Source organism: Lepisosteus platostomus, chromosome 7, assembly GCF_059453375.1.
Source record: "Lepisosteus platostomus isolate fLepPlt1 chromosome 7, fLepPlt1.hap1, whole genome shotgun sequence".
In the NCBI taxonomy this organism is placed as follows: domain Eukaryota; kingdom Metazoa; phylum Chordata; class Actinopteri; order Semionotiformes; family Lepisosteidae; genus Lepisosteus; species Lepisosteus platostomus.
The window spans coordinates 51,768,240-51,791,562 of record NC_142617.1 but is presented as its reverse complement, the minus strand read 5'-3'; the positions used below and the strand labels follow the sequence as shown (position 1 = coordinate 51,791,562).

At 44.3% G+C, this 23,323-nt stretch overlaps 1 protein-coding gene and 1 long non-coding RNA gene across 7 annotated transcripts; one reads left to right on the top strand and one right to left on the bottom strand.

Annotated features, from left to right (window-relative positions):
• Positions 1-418: 418 nt before the first annotated feature.
• Positions 419-23,194, bottom strand: LOC148659168 (membrane progestin receptor gamma-B-like). Of its 6 annotated transcripts, XM_088641133.1 has the most exons (10): positions 23,035-23,167; positions 22,576-22,723; positions 13,877-14,454; positions 13,274-13,401; positions 9,530-9,735; positions 9,161-9,287; positions 7,592-7,636; positions 5,438-5,534; positions 4,731-4,875; positions 419-3,849 (listed from the first exon to the last, which is right to left on the bottom strand). In XM_088641133.1, exons 3-10 carry the CDS (start codon positions 13,925-13,927, stop codon positions 3,572-3,574), a joined length of 1,077 nt encoding a protein of 358 aa, XP_088497259.1. In that variant the 5' UTR covers positions 13,928-14,454; positions 22,576-22,723; positions 23,035-23,167; the 3' UTR covers positions 419-3,571. The 6 variants fall into 6 exon arrangements, with proteins under 6 accessions (XP_088497259.1, XP_088497257.1, XP_088497256.1 ...); XM_088641131.1 differs by lacking the exon at positions 22,576-22,723 and having other exon boundaries at positions 23,039-23,194; XM_088641130.1 differs by lacking the exon at positions 22,576-22,723 and having other exon boundaries at positions 23,035-23,190.
• LOC148659169 (uncharacterized) lies at positions 16,586-18,748 on the top strand. Its single transcript, XR_015940336.1, has 2 exons — positions 16,586-16,993; positions 18,589-18,748. It is a non-coding gene; the product is annotated as an uncharacterized LOC148659169 (long non-coding RNA).
• Positions 23,195-23,323: the final 129 nt, after the last annotated feature.

The following is a 23,323-nucleotide window of genomic DNA, read 5'->3' as shown; positions in this document are numbered from 1 at the left end:
TTGAGGCACAAGCCTTCTCTCACAAGCAGAACCTGAAGCAGCAGTTCCACCAGTTTGTCTTCATCTCCCTCCCACATTCTCAAGCAGCTGAACTTTGCTGCTATGGACCCCCCTGCTCTGTTTCACCTTTACCCGCCCCTGGCCTCTGCCCTGAACTGTGGAAAAGGGCTGCAGTAGTGCCCCCTGCTGGCTCTGTGAGGGCTAGGTGCTGGTGTGTTCAGATCAAGGTTAGCACCAGGGCCTGCCACACAATGACCTGCTTTACAGTGAGCACACGATGCACACTGTGTGCTGCCTTGTCCACATCCCACCTGTGAGGAGAAGGTTTCTGGTGTGTGGTGTCATGGAGTCATGCTTTTCCTCCCAGGATGCATGTGGAGCGAAACCGGACAACAAAGGTTCGAACCCATACCAACTCTTTCATATAGAAATCATTTATTTTAAAAATAGAGCACATACTGTAGTACAATTCGCAAGGTTTAAAATATATAAAAACATGTTTAACATTGAAACATTGATCTTTCGAAGAAAAGTCACAGGAAGAGAAGAACAATAGTTTTAGTCCCACTTTGATCTTAATAAGGCACAGGAACACCTAGTTTTCAGGATCGGAGTTGTGTACATTGAAAACGAATGGCACAGAGATCTGTGGTTTTAATGGCAAGATGCAGGTGGCTGTTTTGGCGGCTGTTGCATGACTGCGAGAGCAGTCCCACCCCAGTGCACAACACTGTGACAATCTCCTGAGTGGATGCCACCACATTGTCACGCCTGACACCCTGCTCACAGGCAGCTGAGCAAATCTGGAACTACGCTGTTCCTTGTTGCTGTTTGTGGATAGGGACACCGGGTGCTGCATGCAGAGCAGACATCATTAGTGAAGCCCCCTGTAAGTGACTCCTGCAGCACCCGGTGTAACAGAATAATTACAGGAAGAGAGAAAGGAGGCTCAGGCATGGCATCAGGAAAGAAACAGCCAAAAGGAGTAAAAGACAAAGCAAAAGACCCCTGGAATTTAAGCTCAAGATTTAGCCACACTGTACGCCAAGACACCATTAGAAGTGAAAGATCTGAATGATGTAATGAACTAGTTACAATCCAAGACGTCTGGTGATTTTAAGAACTAACAAAAAAGAGCTCACATACTGCATAATTAATCCCCATTTAGGGAACTCAGTGCAACCCAGCAAATGAGCTAATTACTGTAAATACGGTCATAGAAGTTTCAGTAAGCAGGCAAACCTCTGAGTGACCAACATGAGCACTATGTACCCAGTCCCAGAAAGTCAGGAAACGTAACAGACTAGATTGGAAGCACAGCAAGATTTACCAAGATAATAATATTAATAATACAACAGGAACCTATGATCAAAAACTGCAAATGCAGACATCAAACTTGATTCTTGTGAATTAGTGCTTGACTTAAAAACAGTACTTCCCCACAACATTAGAAGTTTTGTAACATACTTAGGTCATACAGGATCTTGTAATGATGCCCGGTTTTCACCATGATCCTTTCACCAATAAACCCAGCACCCAGTGAGAATTTCAGCCATTGAGATTCATCTCAGTCACAGAATAAATTACTTGTACTGAAGCAACCATGACAAGAAATGCCTGATATTGGCACTTTTTATGACCAAAGTCAAATTAACCTCATTTGTAGTTTTTTTTAAAATCCATCTCAGAAAAAGGCTTTGAAGTCCAGTGTTTGTGCCAGAGAGGTGATTTTGTATTTACAGTGGAGAGCAAGAGCAGTTTCAGCTGTTTGAGCTGCTGTATGAGCTCTGATAACCATGACCCAGCATGGTTCTGAACTCTGTTTTCCATACCTTTTCATCGTTAACATGTACAGTATCTAGAAAGTACATAGTTCATTTTTTATCTCCCGAGTTGAGGCTTTGAATATGCTTGCTGTCAACATTATGACTCCCTTAAAGGCCACAGAAGACTTACCTGACTATTTTAGAGTTCTATATTCTTCATAGTGCCAATGGGAAGCAATACTTACTACCCTAAAGCAGTCTTACATGTGACAACATTTTCATATTCATCTGGTGACAGCCAGACACCGAACTGTATGCCAACACTGACAAAAAATGTTCTATAAAAAATATGCATGCTTACATTAGTGAGTTGAAGATTAACTTGTTATTTTTTAACAGAAATCTTTAAACCTTAAGTCCATGGTCTAAAACAAACAAAAGGGGCTGCTAAGAATGTAAGACTGTTCAATATTACAGAATGGATTTACTGTAAATTGAACACGTGCAGTAATGCTGTATTTTCTAAAACCTGTTAGTCATAACTCCATAAAGAGAGTCTGCTAAACGAGAAAGGTTTTGTCTTGTCCCTTTTAAAGGGTACCTGTCTAGACTCAGGTTGTTTGGGAGCATTGCAGGTTTAAAAGCGAGTTCCAGCCATATTCCTTTCCTAAAGCATGTCAGACCTGTCCATCTCAGCTCCTGCACTTCCACTCCCACAGATCCCACAGACAGTGTATTACCAAGCTTTTCCATGAGTGTCTGAGCAGGCGCACAAGGCCGAGCTACCAGGTGTGACAGGGATTGTCTCTGCTCTGTAGGGCTAGAGCACTGAAACTCAGGCCTACTACACCAACTGAGCCAGAATTTTCTTCAAATTCAACAACAAAAAAATCTGTTGACATCTGTTTTGTCCCCTGTTTGAAGCATTAGCTTCCACGACCCCTGCCCCTGCTATAACACAATCTTGAATCTGGCAAGAAGGGTCCTCAGGCTCCCCCAGGAGGGGGAGCTCTTGGCTATGCCACACAGTGGACTCTGAGACAACAGAATAGGGCACTCTGACACTGACAACGACAGAGGGTACAGTGACATGCCAGTAGGCCACAGGACAGTGCACGCGGCAGACAAAAAGCTGCAGAAAACTCTGCCCACATCTTTGTGCGCTGAACCATAAACACTGGTCACTGGTCACCAGCCACTGTGGAACTAATTGACAAAAGCCAATCAGACTTCTTTCTAGTGTTTTGTGATCTCTTGACTCCTTCAAGAAATTCTTGACCGAAACAAAAAAAATGTATAGTGCAGAAGGGGAAGACATCGATCATCCCCTCTCGCAAAAAAAGTGCAAATACCACACAAGGTGTGCAAATAGCATTCACAAGATATTACCTGAGAAGGTGAGGTCCTTCTTTCAAACAAAACAGCATATGTGTTTTAAACTAATAGACAGGACCTAATGTAACATTATAAACGAAGTCTGTTGTGGATCACGAGTTGCTCTGTACTGGACGGTGTGAAGAACTGCACCCAAGAAAAATGTATCCCATTTATCCAATCAGAGGGCAGCAGGCAGAGGCTCCTTTCTCCAGATGGTTGGGCTATTATGGACAAATTGGCTGACAGACAGTGATCCATCTTTCAAAACAGTGCAACAGTAAGTCTTTTACCCCAACCTTCCACTCCCTAAAAAACATCTTACCCATTTTCTTTGGCCTAAAACTAGTGTTCACAGAGCCGGTGTCCCCTGTAACAGCTCCTCCCCGACCCGCGCTCTGCACCAGACTCCCAGCCACCGAGAGCTGCTGTCAGTCGGACGACGCCTTTGGAGCCGCCCTCGGCCTCCTGCTCCTCTTCTGTTTCCTGGGGGCGGCGGGGGCCCAGAACAGGGGCAGGCTGAAGGCGCAGATGATGCCGAGGCTGAGCACCACGCACAGCAGCCCCGCCCCAAAGCTGCTGGCGAAGGTGACGGGGGGGCCGTGTGCCAGCAGCCACTGCCGCCTCTGCGCCATGTCCATGACGATGGACTCCACCTGGTAGTGCGTCCCGAGAATTCCGCAGACGTGGAACAGCTGGTGGCTGTGACCTGTGGGAGGCGGTCAAGGGAGAGGTGTGCTCGGCTGTTACTCCCGTCACTGGCCGCGGTTCTGTGCACCAGTTACGGCGCCTTTCAATCTCAATGAAGCCCAAAGTGCTTTCCACCACTTCACCCACCACTGAAGGAAGCACAGCACCTCTCTGGGTGATGTGCGGCAGCAACACACCTACATACCATATTAGCTAGAGAACTGGGAAACTGCACTGACAAATGAAATTAGGGGCAACTCCAGAGATGCCAGAATGCACAGGAATTTAAAACTCCAAGGGAAACACCCCTACTTTTCTCCGTAAAGTGCAATGGGATCTTCTATACTTCCTATAGTGTCTCCTTTCCCTATATTGAAGCATTGGCTTGGGAAATTCAGAGCAGGGGGAAGAGTACCAGTCTAGATTTCCTTGGAGCTCCCCCACCCCAGTACTGATCAGCCCCAGCCTCGCCCAGCTCCTGAGATCTGACAACATCGGGCTCTAGGGTGAGAACGCTAGTGTCTCGCTACAGTTTATATTGTGCCACTTTTACTGAAGTTCGCTTTAAGGTAATAAGTGAATCGTACACTGACTGAAAACGAAAGCACTTCCAAGCAGAGCTTATACTGCAGAATGCCGCATGTACTTAATGTGATATATTACACAATGAAGCAAAAACACAGAACAGGACGTACTGTGGGAAACAGTTGATAATAATTACAGATGCTATTCCACGTCTAGAAATGTGCAGTCTTGTTGACTGACCGGAATTTGCATCAGTAAATCAGACAATAAGTCTGAAGGGTGGCCTGCTAGGGCTCAGCCGTGGCCTGAGCTTCAGTGTTAGTTGGGCAGTTATGTGGACCAGCTGAACTGTGACCCCACAGCGGAACAACCTACCAATGTAGTCGAAGCAGCCGGGCGCCAGTCGCTCGGGGAGGTGTGTAGCGAACAGGAAGCCAGTTAAGAAGGCCAGCGCCATGTGGCGGTAGTGCAGGAGATTGGTCTCGTTGTCCGTGCAGCCTTCTCCCACACAGAAGAAGATCTGGGAGCAGAGACAAGACCGGTTTAGCGGCAGGCCCGATCAGAGGGGCAGGACACCAACGGGGAATTCAAGGGGTCTCAGTTTTCTTTCCAATGATATTAAAACTCTCATTCCAAAACAGCTGAGTTCTGGAAATGACCTAGGGCTGTGAGGATGACGATAGCACATTTAACTAACTTAAAGGATGGGCTTTAGAAACTGTGGTGATAACTGATGACATTAAAAACCACTAAACGTTGCAAAGGTTAATGGGATTCATTAACCCATTAAATTCATGTATACTGCTGCTACTTGCTAGTACAGTATGGTATACTGCTGCTTCCCACTATGTTGTTGGCACACATGCTATTGTTTTCTGTTTCTGTCTAAAATAATTTGGGGTGTCACTTGTGATGGTATTGGTTATATGAGGACACACACAAGCATTTCCTTGTACTCAGGTACATATGACAATAAACTTGAAACTTCAAAGTCGGGGATGCTGTCCGAACCGCGCTTGGAATCCGGAAGCACAAGTCCACACAGGGAGCCGAGGGTTTCCTTGTAGGCTCAGCGTACTCACCCTGTAGAAGACGGGAATGTTGTCAAACAGGTAGGGATAAGCAAAGGCCACAACGCGAAGGGCTTTGCTCAGCTTTGGTCGCTCACACTCTGGAAGTCTAGAGCAGAGGAGGAATGCAACTCAATGAAATTGGAGTCAAGAGAAAAACTGACATGTGAAAAACAAAAGGGCTGAGCTTGCCCAAGCAGGAGGGCAACAGGAAACAAGCACAGCTGAAATCATCTTGCTTTATCTGTGGTGGAAGGAAGCTCTCCTACCCAGGAGACACCTGATCAAAGAAGAACCGTGTCACCACAATGGCAATGGAGGAGAGGATTGTTTGGAAGCAGAATGATTGGATTCGATAAAGGATGTTGGAGCTGAAAGGTACTTTGTAACAGAGCGAAAATTAATGACTATATGCCATGTGAGACTTCTCAATTTCATATTGCCATTTACCAGCTTGTTTGGGTGCACACGGCAAATTTAATTGAGAATGAAATTGCCTTTGCACAGCTGAAATGAAAATGAAATTGCCTTTTGTGTCATGGTCAGAGCATGGCACCGCACAAGTCGGCTTCGAAGGAAGGCATTCAGCCTGACGATAAATCAATTTGTTTGTGTTAAGGCTATGGATCACATAGCCAGCGATTATAATAATCAATGAGTGAAGTAACTGACCTGAAATAATCTCTCTTTTCATCAGGGAATCTGCTTTGCAAAGCAAGAGGCAGCAACAGTAGATTAGTAGGATCACTTGCATTCTTTTTTTTTTGCAAGAATTTCTTTGTTTCTTTGAATCCCATAATGCAGGCAATTAGCAACAAGCCCTGTGGCTCTGCCTAGATATCCTACACAATACATCCAATAGCACTTTGCAAATAGAGTCTGTTTAAGTAATGACCTTTAAACAGTTGAATATTTACAATCCAACTAAATTTTTCTCATGTATTGCAATACTTTCTCCACTACTGCCTTTATCACAAAACACACTGTATTCACTGCCACCTTTCCAAATGAACATGTTCAAGTGTGCATTCTGTCTCTGTGTATTCCTGTGTCTGAAGTAATTGCTGTTACTTCACCAACAAGCCATAAAGCATTTTAAGATGCATGAATGAAATGGATGGTATAACTCTTATTCCAAACTCTTTGTGACAGGATCACGGAGTTGAAAGTGATCGGGAGTTTCTGAAGTGGTCACCCTTTCAGTATACTCGAACCACCCCTGGGTAAAGCACAGCAGAGGGGGAAATTACAATACATGTCTGAAATGATCTGCTGGTTTTGGGAAGGGCTTTCTTTTTTCTTAAGTAACCAGTTCAGTGTTCGCAGCTGCAGGAGTTGTAGTAACAGACTCCGAAATCAGAGTTATACACAACAGCCAGGGGGATGCAAACAAGTTGAAAATGACCAAAATAAACTGTCACCTCAGTCTTCCTCTTTAAATCTCTAGTGTCGCCTGCGAAAGGGCCCTGTAATGATATTCACCGCTCGTATCACACTGGGTCTCACTGTGGCTTATACAGACCTCCTGCTGCCTCATTCACAGATAAAGGAGAGAAATCGAGAAGATAAAAGACAGAGGAAGTCACATTTGACAGGATCACAGGCTGTAACAGTTGTGTGGCCATGAGAGATAGCAGAAATATCTTAACAGAGTTCTTCATGATTTCTTTAGAGGAATACAAAAGATATGCAGGCCAAAAAAACTCTCTGCAAGCTCTGCCCAGGCATAATTTTGTAACTCAAGGGACAGTGTACTTCTCACTGTATTTCTGCAGAACAGTGTAGTAATGTGGAAATGCACATGCAGGTGACTGTCCCACTCGCTTTACTTTTGGCAACAGTTTCTTCTCTGACTGGCAAAGCTTACAGGGTCTCAAAGAAAAAAGAAAAAAATCATTGATAGATATGATGGGGGGCAGATCCTGATAACGGAAAGCTGACCAAGTGTATTTTTACACACAGCTAGTCTCCACTACACTTTACTGCTACCAAATTCAAAATGACATAGATTGTGTTTTGGAAAATGTTAATAAAGCAGGTTTATATTTCATATACCATTTTTTAAAGATATATCTGTTGCCTCTCATACCCAAGCACAAAGTGAAAAACCCCAAAACCTCAGCCAGCAGCAGTACAGATTGCAGATACTCAGCGCACAGCTGTTACCTCTTGGTGACATCATGGTTATAATGGAGAAACGGTGAGCCAAGCCTTAGTGGGCAATAAGGAGAGTGGGAGAGGCATGGTTAGACTGCAGTCAAGCTGGGAGATTATTACAGCCCCCACAAAACACAGACAAAGAAACCGAGAAAAAAAACACAGCCAGCAGTGTTAAGTGTCACGACTGAAGTTAATAATGAAACAGTTCAGCGACGGACTGTCAGAAACGGAGCTCAGAGTACAAAGTCATATTCCTGAGGATAAATGCCACATGAAAAAAAAAAACTGGCATGTTGTTCATTAAACTTTCTGCACCTCAGCATGTCTCTTTCAAAGACTTGTAACATCCATCCATTTTCAGTAAGCACTGAAACCAATACAGGCTCACAATGAGTCAGAGTTAATCTGACAAACAGTGGGCGCAAACAGTCACCCTGGACAACACCCCAGTGCATCGCAGGGTATGCACACACAGATGCATTTGGGTGCCATTATATGTATACCAGTTAATCCCGACGACATGTCTTTTTTGGCTGCGGGAGAAAAGCCAATCACCTGGAGAAAAATCCACACATCCGTGGGAAGAACATGCAAACTCCACACAGAATGTACCTCAGACCAGAATCAAACCCAGGACCCTGGAGCTGTGAGGCAGCAGGACTGACCACCACACTATCTTTTGAGGTTTAAACAATGGTCTATGCATGATACTAAAAAATGAAACACTTCCTCAATCAATCATCAGAATATGAAAACATAAGTATTTTCCAGCAAAGACGTGCATTACGATATGTTTTAGGGCCTTAAAGACTAGATGTGGAGGAGCACAGAGCTCTCAGCAAGTGACAATGACTGGTGATGACTGACTCCTCTCTTCCCTCTTGGGAGTCAATGTGAAGCCCTCTGAGAGCTTGCAGCTCCTTTTTATTTGCCTGTGGAAATTAGGAGCAAGCAAGGAACAGCCCCTGCGTTCGACAGTTTCTCTGAACATGCCGCTGATGTAAGAATGTGAGAAATGTCATTCTAAGGGACGTTCACCCAGTGCTTGAAGCCATAACAGAGGACCAAAAATGTGATCAGTTCAGCCAGTTACTGTTCTTAAAGGAAATTCTGGCATTTCCAGAGGGGAAGTAGGTAGAGGAATTCAGTTAACAGGTGTAAGAGGAGGTGGAAACTCCTTTGCTTTCAGGAAAAAGCAACAAAGATCATGAGAGGAGCTGAAATGGGTATAGTTAATTTGAAATTTGATTTATTCTTGCCATATTTAATTTAGAAGAATCTATCCCTGCCAACGCACGCACACGTTGGCGATGTATTTGCTTATGCATCTGTTTTGCTGTAGAAATAAATATGGACACTCTGTATTACAGATAAAGCTAATCAGTGATTTATTAGGGTCTCTAATACTGTTTGATTCTTCTGCCTGTATTTATTGATCACGCGTTCATCCCAGAGAGTAGTCATTAAGAGTTTCTAGTGAATGAACTAGCGTGTAGTCTGCCAAGAATTACATCTGCCGCTCTAGAATTGTCTGAAGGCATCACCACAGCTGGGAACCATGGGAAATCAACCTACCGTGAGTAGCAGGCCAGAGAAGTGCACAGCACCGTGTTGAACACAGCAATGGGAACATAATAACGGTTGAAGGTGCTGCCTATCCATCTGTCTGGGGTGACGTACGCAGAGTAAGCGATGGCCGAGCCTGTGGGACACACACACTGCATATCAGCAGCGAGACAAGAGGGCGAGCTGCCGTCCCGATCCCAGCACTTCACTGTCCCGGGATCCGAACGCTGCTCCCGGCAGAGAGTGGGAGAGAGATGGACATGAGCTTATTTGCTCTAGAGCGCAACTTAAGGCTGATTTCCAGAAAGGTAACTGCAAATCTTTACAGGCGTCAAAGAGTCTACAAGGACATATCGTTTGTGCTTCAGTGTCACTCACCCAGGCTATAGAAGCTGAGGGCACCGTAGTCGAAGAAGAAGCAGATGTGGCGTGCACGGGTCGACATGGTGCTGAAGGTGTGGGCACAGCTGGACGCCAGTGGGTACATGCAGCAGGAGGCCAGGAACACCACCAATGGCCACGTGAAAGCATCATGCCACACGTCCTGCATAAACACCACTGTCAGCAGCTTCCACAGGAAATACCTGCCGGGGCAGAGCACAGCGGACATATGACCAACGTGGGATCTTCTCCCTGTGCTTCACGCAGGATCGGATGCAGAAGCTTGACCAGAAGGCTGGCGTTTATGTAACGGGGATCATTCAGCTCCAAGTCCTGCTGCGATGAAGCAACGGTCTTAGAAATTCAACAGTATTGATTTCTACCACAATAGGAGGTCAGCTTCTGGGAGGAACGCGTGTCACTGCTGTCTGGTGGAGACCTGGGGGAACCTAAGAGATCTATATCATATTTTTTACTTACACTTATATTACAAAGCAAAGAGATAATTCCCCTAGGTTTGAGAGTTTCCTTTTTAGTATAAAGGGACTTTGTATAACAAACATACATAGTAGGTACAATACATAGTTGGCCTTGAAACTAACTTGTTAATTATCAAAAGAGTGAGCAAGTAGATGAAGAATTTGAACATCTTATAACAAACAGAGAAAACACAAATCTGCGAGGCGACAGATTTCACAGATCTGAGTTGAGTTAATGGGATTTCATGGGCATCACAGAAAAATAAAGGAGAGCAAAGACAGAAATTTAAATTCAGGGAAGCAGAAATCACGTAAGAGTGAAACACGCAAATACTGCACATTAAGCAGTGGCGTGTACTAAAAACATCCTGAGATAGCTTGTTTAACAGCTACAATGACCACAAAAAGAGAAGAATGACTTTGCTGCTATCAAAGGAGATATGCTACTGATGTCAAAATACTCTTGTTGTGAAATGTTTTACTGTTTATCTTAATTCCTGATAGTAAAATCAAGAACAGATTGATCTTGATCCTGCAGTGGAGGCTGGGTGGACCCTGAATGAACCCGTTTGCTCTTGCCTCAGTGTGTTTATAGAAGTGCATTTTTTTCCCCCATTCTTTCTGCATCAAAGTCCTGGATTCAGGTCCTGCTCTTGTCAGTTGCTGAAGGCGTCAGTTCTTGTCCCAGTCAAGCACACTCACCTTCCAGCAGTCTGACAGGGAAAGTGCTGAGAGCTTTGGGGTAAGGGCCACTTTAAGAAAAAAGCACAGACTGATGACAATTCAAGCAGTCTGGACTTCTGCAGGCACAGTGCTAAGCTAGAGCAAGCCACCTTTCACTTCCTTACAAGTGAGAGCATTTCATGAAAAATGAAAATCGCAAATCTAAAAGCTGGTAAGGAAGGATTTGCCTGCCACTGCAATGAAATGTTTACTCGGTGAGCGAACTCATTAGCGATCCTCACTGCCGAGTTCTCCTCATTACCAGTGACAAGAGACACAGCTTTTCTTCTCTGCTGAGTCCCTCGCAGGCAGGCCAACAGTCTCTCCCAGGAGGTGATGTACCCCAAGGCAAAAAAACGTTATCCATTGCTGTGGTGGTAAACACTTGGAGAACAGCAGCAATAAAAGGCATACAGTATCGTCTGCGTACAGAAATGTCAAGGCAGAGGTTGTCACGGAGCTCAGGGTTTTGACTTCATGGCTTTCAGGAATTTTTAGTTTGTGCCACATGTATAGTCTGTTGATTTCAGCCATTTCACAAGAAACCTCCTTTTGCTTCATAGTTTCATGAGGCTGGATTGGGGGGGGGGTATGTATGGTTTGGTATACTTGTAATAAGGTATATTTTAGCTGAAACCTATGTTTGATTTTTACTAGATGTCTGACTTCAGAAAGCTCATCTCATCAAACAGTACCATCTGCAAATTTAACACTTCTAAACAAGTCTAAAAACCTTAACCCCTGAGAGCTGTGTGCAAGTATAATCTCCTGACGGTCAGCGTGAAGAAACCAAGAGTAGGAACCACAGCTCTACACCATGAGAGAGCACACCTGACAGCATGCCCAGGGAGACAGCAATTTTGTGAGGTGCCAAAAAAATAGAACCCTTTCAAATGAATCACAGATTCACAGGGATATGCACGGAGCAGATCTCCCGAGACCCTGTGTCTGAATTACCTCACTGACCTTTTTTAAATTTCACCCCCATCTCTAAGATCAAGTCGATTTAAACTGTTGCAGATCCTCAGAACCAAAGTATGCACTATGGGCAACTGTGCCTTCCCTGTCTGTGCTCCTTGCTTGTGGAATAGTCTCCCGGATCATCTCAGACAGCCAGCTTCAGCTGAGACCTTTAAAACATCTTAAAACCCTTCTCTGCCAGGAAACCCATCAACTTCTGCCTGATTCATTTTTAAGATCCTTAACTTCTCTATTACCTTTTTTATGTGAAATACATTGAGATTAACTTTAATGAAAGGTGCCATATAAATGAAATGTATTAGTATTGTTTATTCTTTTAATTAATAAACAAACAAACATCTGGTTGTGTGTTTTTCAGTATCTGTGTTTCCTCAGGGACACAGGGATCCAGACATTGGGGATTTAAAGCGACAGTTGCAGACTCCCATCGCACATTAGTTTGAATGTTTCCAAAGTTTTTTTCTGGTTCCGAAATGTTGTGCAGGAGCAGAACTTGGATTGTGACACAGGACGCTTGGTACGGTTTTCAAAGTACTAACTGCTATATTGTTTGTGCGAATTTGTGACCGCAGTTTGATGGCTTGAAGATCAAACTATTAACTATTCGTTTCTCTCCTTCCCTGGTATAAATTCTGTAAAGCCTGCAAAATTGTATCAAACCTGCTAGGTCTGCAGTATGTGTGCAATCACTCATTAAAGTTATTTCTAATTAGACCATTAGAATTCTAACAGAGTGGCCTTAAGGCTGCACAGCTGCACAGTCAGGGTTTAGATTAACGAGCTCTTCAGACATGGGGGGAAAACACCCTGGATAAGGCATCTGCTACAGCACATAACAACACAACACTTTCTGATGGAGCTAATCACCTGAAAGACACCTGAAGACTCTGCCGTTAAACTGGGTTCATTGCCAAACAACATCACAGCCAAAAAGGTAGTGAAATATTATCTTCTGACCATCTGGAATGTGTTCTAGTGAATAATTAATAACCCCCATTAAGCTGCACTAAAGCATTGGAAACAAAATGTTTTAGTGAATGTTTAAATAAAACATAGTGGGGGAAAAAAATACTGAAGAAGTCAAACTGAGCCAAGATCGGTCCGTTTTGCAATGCAAAACCAGGTTAATTTTTTTTTTATTCTTTTGTTTCTGCCAATTTTTTGAAGCCTCATTTAACCTGCACCTGGTGAGGCACAAACTGGCTAGAAAGCAGGTTTCAAGCAATAAAAGAAATGAAACTGACTATTAATATGCAAAAGGGAAATCACAAGGACTTTTCCCCATGGCATAGATAATGAAAGAATGCAAGTTAAACAAAGGAGCTCCCTGTTGTGTTAAAAAATATAAATTGTAATATTATCATGAAAAGCAAAACAGATCCCAGACACTAAAGTTCTATAAAAATAAGAACGCATTTCTCTCGTTATTAAACTAAACCTATCCTTCAGAGTTAGGGAGGCTAGGCTTGACCTTGTTTTCCATACTGAACTGCAGGTGAATATTCATGCAGTGCCTACAGAATCACCCCTGTCTGAGGAGCTAATGAATGAGCTGTACCAGGTGGGCAGGAAATGCGTCCAGATGTTGAGCGTTTCATTGGTCAGCTGGAAGACACTCAGGACACAGTCGGTGGCGGAGCTGCAGGGCTGCCGGTATCCCGAGATGATGCTGTCCTCGTGAAACACCTGCGCCGAAAGGACAAACGGACTTGGGGACTTCACTGTGTCGCTTTAACATACCTTCCAAAACAGGACTGCCGAGATATTGACAGCTTCTACAGAAAACCCTGAAATAATCAAAATCTCCCTATTCGATATCACCCATTAAGACTCGCACTTTACTCACAGGCAAATGCATGTCCACTAGCCGCTCAGTTTCCTATGTGTCAGTGCTATGTACCTTTGATATATTTTTAAATCCACATAAACAATTTAATCTGTCATGGTATGGAAACAACTGTCAACAATGATTATTTAACCACTTTTAACGCAATCTATTTAATAATCTTTTTTGTGTTACATAATGAATATACAGTATAATTGTGTAGCAGAAGGTGATGGGATTCTCCACCATTCTGAATGTCCTGTGACTCAATTATAATGACAGTTGCTGTATATTACAAGGAAATCCCCTCAGTGAGCCTAGGGCCTATGGACTTACTTTGGGCACCTGGTTGATGCTGAAGACACGGGGCAGCTTCAAGCTCAACATGGTGGACAGGACAGCCAGTCGCAGAAAAAGGAAGACAGCACTGTGCAAAGAAGGAATCTCTGGTTTCTGCTCTGCTGTCAACTGTGAACGTTATCCACCAGTGTCCCAAACACAGCCCCACTTCCACACGGCAATCCTCTTAGCAGCCCCTTTGCAAAGTGTTATCCTGCTCCCTGTCTCCCTGCACTCCAGGATCTCACTTCTAGTCTCTCTGTACAGCTGGATCCTGCTCCCAGTCTCTCTCCACTGCCAGATCTCTCTTCACAGCTGGATCCTGGTCCCGGTCTCTCTCCACTGCTGGATCCTGCTCCCAGTCTCTCTCCACTGCCAGATCCTGGTCCCGGTCTCTCTGCACAGCTGGATCCTGCTCCCAGTCTCTCTCCACTGCTGGATCCTGCTCCCAGTCCCTCTTCACACGGTAGCCTTGAAGCTGATCTGTTATCACACTCCGATCCCCCTCCCAGGACCTCCCCACGCTCCAGTGTTGTTCCCAGTCTGTCCCAGTCTCCAACAGGATCTCAGAGCCACTGCAGGAATAGACAGAAAGCAGAGTTAATAAGCTCCACTGTGGAGAGAGATAGCCTTCAGACTGCAACCACACAACCCATAGAGACAGTGCATGTCGTCAGGAGTATGCATAAACAGAAATAAATTCAATCATGATTGACTTATGGGAAATAACTGCTCTTCACCAAAGGAGGGAAAATGACTTTTGAAAAATTGCTGAACTTAATTCAATCTGCTTTTCAAAACTCAGGCTATGCTTGTGTGGTGTTGCTTATAGGTGAAAAATATTGTGTACATATTACTGTTTTGAATTTCACAGATTTAATACCTTCTCTAATGTCAATAACAACAGCCAGGTATCTACTGTGTAATGATAATTATGTCTTCTAATCTATATTGCTATTGTGTGATTGTTGTGGAACCTGGTTTCCTAACACCTCCCAAAGACTGTGTCTGGATTTAATTGGCATCTTTAAATTGTCCTTGTGTGCCCTGCAGTGGCAGTAGACTGGCATCCCTTCCAGGCTGTCATCCCACCTCGCTCTCTGCTTCCAGGATGGCCTCTGTGTTGCCTCAGCCCTTACTGGGAATAAACAGCGTTCCCAAAACGGATGGATGAATGACAGGCCACATTCAAACAAATAAAAATAAGAAACAATTCCTGACACTCCGCTCAAAGCGCTTTACAGGTAATAGGGACTCCCCTCCACCACCACCAGTGTGCAGCCCCACCTGGATGATGTGAAGGCAGCCATAGTGCGCCAGAACGCTCCCCACACACCAGCTATCAGTGGGGAGGAGAGCAGAGTGATGAAGCCAGTTCAGAGATGGGGATAATTAGGCCATGATTGGTAAAGGCGAGGAAGAGAAATTTAACCAGGATACCAGGGTTACACCTCTACTCTTTTCGAGAAACTCCCTGGGATTTCTAAAGACCACAGAGAGTTGGGAGCTTGGTTTTTCATCTGAATGACAGTGTCTTTTTTACAGTATGGTGTCCCCGTCACCATACTGGGACATTAGGACTCACACAGACCCCAGGGTGAGCGCCCCCTACTGGCCCCACTAACACCTCTTCCTTAGCAGCCTCAACTCTCCCAGGAGGTCTCTCATCCAGGTACTGGCCAGGCTCACACCTGCTGAGCTCCAGTGGGCTCCCAGTTGTGAGTTCACTTGCGAAACAGTAGTTGCGACACGACACTGTTATCCGATCGTTACAGCCTGCCACCATCACTTTGTCAGACACCTTTTCCATTGTTCCAGATCCCTCAGCCCGGGAAAGCAGAGGAATAGAAACGGAGCCCTCGCTGGCAGGCTGCACAAGCAGGTTAATGGAGCGATGCCGCGCACATTGGAACCCTCCCCAGCTGTGGGGGCACCTGTCTCTGGGCCATTCTCTGTTCACTCAGGGAGCTGCTGTATTTTTAGAACTCGCCACTTCCTTGGCAACCAGTGGGCCGCGATCTCTCACCTCCTGTCGAGGGGGGAAAAAATAGCTAATGGGACAATTGAATAACCTGGTCTGCCTGTCGGCAGTGCGGGGAAAACTTGTTTTGTAATCTGTGTTTTCTCTATTAGGGAGGACTGAGTGTGCAGTCAGGCCTTATCAAAATGAGCAGTCTTGACACGGAGACAATATGTACATGACACGAGACAGAGCAGACACAAGGACAGCTAAATCTGGCAGTCTGGCTGTGTGTGCCATGCAGGGTCTGACACAGACGGTCAGGCGAAAGGCTGGCTTCCATGCCAAGGGTGTGGAGGGTCAAGGAGCACCGGAGATGCTTGTTTTAATCAGAGATACTGTATGTTTTCTAAAACACAGTATTGATCTTCGAAGGAGATTCATTGAACAAGGGTCCAGCCTAAGAACCAACAGAAACAGGAGATGTCGCTCTGATTTAGAACAAAATTACAATCTGCTATCGTTCCACAGAAAAATCAAACCCAAACCAAAGCCTTCAGGAAAGCATATCCAACAAAGGCCTCAATGCAGGCCGAAACATCAGATAAGGAAGGGTTTAATTGGGTTTAAATGTACAAGAGAGCAGAGGCAACTTCCCCCATGAGGGCTTTATACTGCCAATGTGAAAATTCATTTTGCACTGTCACTGTTCTTTCTTCTCGAAAGAAAGTGGCCTGGCAGCAGCAGCTACAGCTCACGGCCACAGGCAGGGGGAAATGAAAAGGAGAGGCGTTGGGCTGCCCAGAGATTAAGCCTACAGGGTGTGACCTTTCTGGAGAAATCAGGGAATTTGCTGTGGCTGTCGCTTCCCACAGAAAGGCAAAGGCAGGGCGTGAGTCCTTATCGCTCACTGCGCGTAATCACAGAGGCAGAGTTTACCCAGAGCAAGGCCAACACTTAGCGTGTCGCTGGGCACCCAGGAGTCTTATCGCGGAGTGATAAATCTGTTTCCTAGTGGCTGAGTAAACTCTGTGTGTCATGGTTTCGAATCGGGGGGGGCAGTGAAGGCAAACACCCACACGGCTCACTCCTTCAGGGGCGCTGCTGAGACAGAGGAAGCAGCCGATAAGCTTGGAAAATGCGAGTTGCAGAACGTAAGTTTTTTTTTTGTTTTTTACCAAAATAAGTGGTTTAATGGCAAAATGAAACAAAATGAGACAGTTTTGGGGGAAAAAAGCTGGGAGTTTGTGTGGAGTCTGGAAAATATTTAGGTGGAGGGAAAAAAGAACCCTTTGTAAAGCAGCGCTGTAACTACAGTGACCCCTAGAGAAACAGGCGGACTGACATGAGCACTTGAAGAGGACAGGAATCTTGAGGAGCAGAGCTGGGTGCATTTTAGAAGCTTAGAACTACACAACATTACATATTGTCTACTACTGCACACCCTGTTAGCCGAGAGCACTCTGTGACTATACCCAGCAGCCTCACTGGATGCCTGAGAGAGAAGAGAGGTCAGAGATCTCGCGAGATTCCAAATAAATGCAGATAAAAGGACATATGTCTTAAACATATGTGGTTTAAATATGTGAGGTTTTCATTTAACTGAAACATTATAGCTATTTTAAATTATGCACTGTTGTTGATACCAAACTAGACCTAGATTTCTGGACAATTCTTCACAGAGGACCTAATTTTTTCACCACTCCCTGAAAGGGCTTTTATTAAACAGTGTTTGGACAGAGCAAACTTCCTCCTGAGTATCAACATGCCCCAGCTCTGAGAGCAACTGTGGTATAACTAGTATAAGTGCTGCTCGAGCAGTATTTTCGGCAGCCACTAAACACAGCACATGACTAGAAACAACACACAGAGCCTAGTTATGAAAAACGGGGCACCTCCTTATACAGAGATAACACCAAGCATAAAAAAGAGCAGACACAAACAGCCTTGGTACCATGGCTTGTGATCAATAATGAGGCAGGCTGATGAAATTAAGAGGACGGCCTGCACACAATGCTGTTAAACCTGAGCTGTATGCAATGTGGGGCAGTAGGTGCAGCTTTGACACAGGCTGAATCGGGGAAGACAGAACTCAGTATCTCTTTCGATTTTCCCAGCTCTCCTGGTATTGAACCTGATCTAACAATCGTCCAGTATCCTGAGCACTCGCTCTCACTGAGTACCTGTATAACAGAGTGCCCGAATGGTTGGAGTGCATTCAGGAAATTTGCTGGGTTTTGTTCTGGGCACAGGCGTGAAGGCCTGGAATAACTCTGCTGTTTACACCAGCAATGTCACCTTCTTGCGAATGGCTGGCTCTCATCTCACCGTGTTAGTATGTTAATAATCCAACATGTTATTTCTGAATCTTGTCTTTAACACTGGGCCAGTCTGCTTCCACTTAACTCAGTGTATCATTAACTACACCTTCAAGCAGGTATTAAAGAGTAGCCAGGTTGGAGATTTATAGACATTACAAAGAAAACCTTAAAAAGCAACTAAGTACTGTAAGTTATAGAATATAAGGCATTTGTCTCTTTTTCATTTTTTAACTATTTAAAAATAGAAATGTATTTGTTCTTTAATGGGTAAAAAATCACAAGAATTTTCCAAATGTTCACACTAGGCATTTACAGCAGTTTTCCAGGCACTTCCAGAATCAGAGAGCCTTATTTACATCATCTTCAGACTACATGCTGACCAGCTTCTGCATGTATCAGAACTGCACTGACTCTGTCCCTATCTCCAGGAGATCCAGTCTAACAACAGCCTGCACCCTGACACCTTGACCCTCAGAAGGAAGAGGCAGGAAAGACATACAGTACAGCTCAGAAGACATTCTGCTGTGGACAACCAGAAACAGTGGTCGAAATAAAGCTAATCAACATTAATAAATAGAAAATACAAGACCCTTGTGAAATCATGTAGTGTTACAATGTGTTGTGTCGTCTGCTGAACTGTGTATGTCCTGAGAGAATAAGAATTCCAATGTAGGTGTACATAGCAATTAACTCCTCTACTACCTTCTACTACTAATCTACTACTACTACTAAATGTTGAGTCCTTCTATATACCAGTTAATGTGTTCATATGATCAAATTCACATGCTCCGAAATCAAAAAGTGAATAGAGGATTGTGCAATTGTAGACTCCAGGTGTGACCCTGAGACCTTTAACCCTTGACACAACCATGCAGTGTCTAGAACTTTACCAGGGCTTCTAGTCTTTTCCACTGCAATGCCTTAATCCTCAAAGAGTCTATAAGTGCACAGGTTTGACTTCAACACTCAAGAATGCAAATTATGTTGAGTTTTTTTCACTTTGTCTCCTTACTACAACACTGCCAGCCTGAAAGAATTTTATGTATGTAAGGTGTTAGGGTGGGAGCTTCTATACAACTTTGTTTGGATGCAGGCGAGTGCAAGAAAACAAGAGGAATATAGTTCTAATATTAGCCAGATAATATAAACCAGAGCGGGGCAAGACAAAACCATTTTCAGACCAACAGCTTTCACCCTTAATATACATATAAATGCTAAGTTAAGTCTTAATAGTTTGTGGATGTGTAAATAACCACATTAATATTCCACCTTGAACAGAAACACGTGCACATATCTTACCGTGAGCTCCAGATTGTTTCTGCTTTATTTAAATTCTGAAAGCACGTTTGAGCTACATTAGCTATCGCCTGGAAATTAAATGAATCAGGCAGGTCAGCCCCAGACACCCCCCACTGAACCAGGGATATCAAAGTTTTCTTTTATTACAGCTTGAATAACTCAACATTATCAGCTCTGTATCTCAGGTGCTGCTCTAGGAGAAGAAAATTAAGATTGTGTCTCACACTATGAGAAATGTAGGCTTTAAGGCTGTCCCAGTATTAAGGCTTTGAAAATACGTTTTCTCCTCTATCTGAGAAACAAAAACCTCAGACAGCAAAAAGAATCTACCTTTCAAAATCTTTTCCATCCACCTAGAACACACAGGTTCCTTTAATTTCACCTGTTGACAACAGTTCAACCTTAATGACTGATAGTAAAAAAATCACAGTTGCGTAAGACAGTCAAATGTACAAACAGTAATGTTGTGGAAAGTCACTGGACTCGTAAAATGTATCCAAAAACTAGCTCTGAAATTTAACCAACTCCTCCCTAGAATATTATCAAATATAATACTCACTCAGGTCACCTAGAATATTATCAAATATTCTAGCTAAACCAAATGCTATTTTATTTAGCACAAACCAAAACCATTAATTCTGAAATGTTCCTGAAGATCTTGACTTTATACATCACACAGAGCTTGACACAGAAGCTCGACAAACACAAGGATGACATTTATCTGGGCAGAGGTTTTAAGAGGAGCCTGGCCTATGTTTAAGGGCAGCTCAATTTAACCTGTGTTAAGTTTTGGGGCACTTTCAGTTTCTACCTGAGTGAGTGAAAATATTCAGCTTTTAGAATTCTGGATCATCTACTATAAAATGACAGCAAACATCAATGCCCTAAACCTCAATGTCTCCGAACCACCGCTCGGCGAGATAACAAAATTATAATTTTAATTAAAAAAACTCTCGTAACCCAAACATTAACAGAATACGTTTGAAAAAGGATAAAAACCGTTTTTTGACAACAGGCATATCTTTTCCCAAACACAAGTATTTAAAGTCCATCCTAAGACGATTAAATGACATTTTGCAGCTTTGATGTTGTCTTACAATTAGGAGATAAAGCATAGAACAGTGGCTGGTGAGCTCTAAACACAGCTCAGTGAGTTATTTATATGGAAGCACCACATGCTCTAATAGTAAATCTACATGAGGAATAAAGCCTGGTTGTTATACCTGCATGTACTGGCTGTCCACAGAGGGTTCCTCAATCTGAGGAATTCCCTACTGTAGCTGGAAGTGCAGTGTCATCAGCCACAGAAGGCATGAAGATCAGGGTCTGTGCTCGACATCTCCCGGGTCCACAGCCACTCACCCTGCCCTGACTCCTGCCCCTGCCCCAGGAGCAGAACCCGTGCTATTGAGCTGGGGGGGGGGGGGTTCTGATGTCCCTGTCCCACAATTCCACTGTGTGTTATGTCACGCCAAGGCACCTGACCTGCTGACCTGGCCAGTCCAGTTTCTCCCACTGTGCGAAGGCTGAAGCAGGGCGCTTCAACATGTGACCCGTGCTGCGCAACCAGAAGAACGGGAATGACCAAATCAGGCTCAACCCCTCCATCCGCCCGCTCACCACCCCACATTTCTCCTGGAAGTGCAGGCAGGAGCTGAGCCAGAGCCAGCAGGGTGTGGGGGGTTTCTAGAACCACACACCCTGTGATCCACACAGCCAGCTCTTCCTCCGCTTGCAGCTCTCGCTCGGAACACTGGAATTCCCGGCGCTTCCGCCCTCACGAACACATTTTTATGCCAGCTGGAGCAAAGGAGCCGGGCTCCAGGCAGCCCTGGTGTGTTACAGCTAGAGAACCGCCAGCCCATCCTCCTTCTGAAATTCCCAAAGACGCTGTTCTTGAAAAATGCAAATGGGCTCACGTTACTGGAAGCAGAGCAGAGTGTTTTTCCAGGCACCCAATGTTTGAAGTGTCAATACTCATCGAGGTTTTGGTTTTTTTTTCCTTTTGTTTTTAGTCCTTGGTCACCAACAGCACCCCGGTCGAAAAGTGACATCACAGAATATTTTTTTTTCAATCACTATTTCTGAAGCGACTGCACTAATAAGTCAGTGTCACCTCTGGGACTGGATCAGACAAGAAAGCAAAGGTGTCGACTGCTTTTACAAAGCAGAGATCTGAAAAACTGGGCATTCCTGTACGAAGTTCTAGAGGGTGTCTTAACGCACAAAATAAACAAAACAAAACAGCTCACAGACCGTCCAAACTTGAAATCTACAAGCCCGAGAAGTCCTAATTCTATAAACCCATGTTGTTTAAAAGGCTCGGGCTTCCAAATTGTGCAGCCACAGTGTCCTGCACCTTCTCTTCCCTGTTTCAGCACCGTGAAGCTTGACTGCCATGACTCCCATGAGCCGGACTGCTGAGTGTTTAACTTCACCTGTCCCACTATTTCCTTCGCCTCTGTGTTAGAGCACCACCCTGCCCGCACAGTTTAAACTGGAAATCCTGCCGGTGTGGGTGACACCTCTCTGTAGGATCTCTGCAGGACTTCAGTTTTACCATTGCACTCCCCTCTGTATGACTCGCTCCCAGCACAGTATTGAAGCCTTTTCTTCTGGCCTGTTTCAATGCCAACAAGCTTCAATGTCTTCCTGCAGAGTTTCTCTCAGGGTTCTGTGGATTCTTACGAAGTCCGAAGTTTTCTTAATATTTCAAGGCCTGGCAACCTTTGTTTCTTAAAGTTTTCCAAAACGTTAAAAACTGTTATATTTATTGAAGGATTTGTATTTTATGTTGGCAATACAAATTAAAGATTCAATTCATACATGAAATCTCATCAGATCAAAAACCTTGGTTTACATTTGAGAATGTCAAAGTGATCTTCAGGCTGTCCTGTGCATAGAGGTTAATTAAGTGTTTAAGTGTGTTAATTAGAGGATGTTAATCAGGGGCTCTCCAATCCTGTTAGTTTTATAGAAATCTATTTCCAAAATTTGGAAATACTTTTAAAATATCAATCAAGTAATTTATTAAATTGATAGAGCCCTGGTGATTAACAGCTCAAAGACGCTTAGACTTGAACCTTAAATGATCGTTGAATTAATTAATAAATCACCTGCTTAATTGATCTTAATTACATTGTTCTGAGCCTATAGAAATAGGCGATTTAATGGTATAAGCCCTGCTCCATCGAGGTTCTCTGGAGTTGAGATGCAGACACCCCTGCTGTAGGCTGGATGAGACACCTTCCAGCGCACGGGCAGCTTCGAGAAAAAAAAATATTTGCATCTTTAATTTGGTTAACTTCTATATAAGCTTAATTAAAACGAAACATTAAAACTCAAGTACGCGCTGTACCTCATACCTGTACGAACCTAAGATTACATAACTGTGTGTGTGAACAGTTTAGATGACTACTTCGCTCCGCGCTCCAATCCGCGCAAAAGCTAGGGTTTAACTGGAATTATATGTAAGTAAAGATATTTATATGTCTAATCCACCTCATTTCCTTCGCTGTTAAATTTAGTTTCGGAGAGCAGAAGACGAAAGAGAGAGAAACAAGCAGTCTGCTCACCCACATGAGCTCCGTGTCGTAACGGGCAAAGCAGCCTTTATCAGTGTCCGAGCCCCGTCGTATTAATCACGCGGGTCCCGGCGGTGTAGCCGTATTTGTACTGGGATCCCTGTGTCCTGCGCTGCCGGGTGATTGACAGTCGGCACGGGCCAGCCCTTGTTTACCTGCTGGCTCTAGCGACGCTGCGATTGGACAAGAACACGGCGCCGGTTACCTGGAGACGCGAAGTGCCAACTTGAACCCGGGGGGGGTGTCTGGGCACCGCACACCTTGTCTCGAGCTCAGGTGG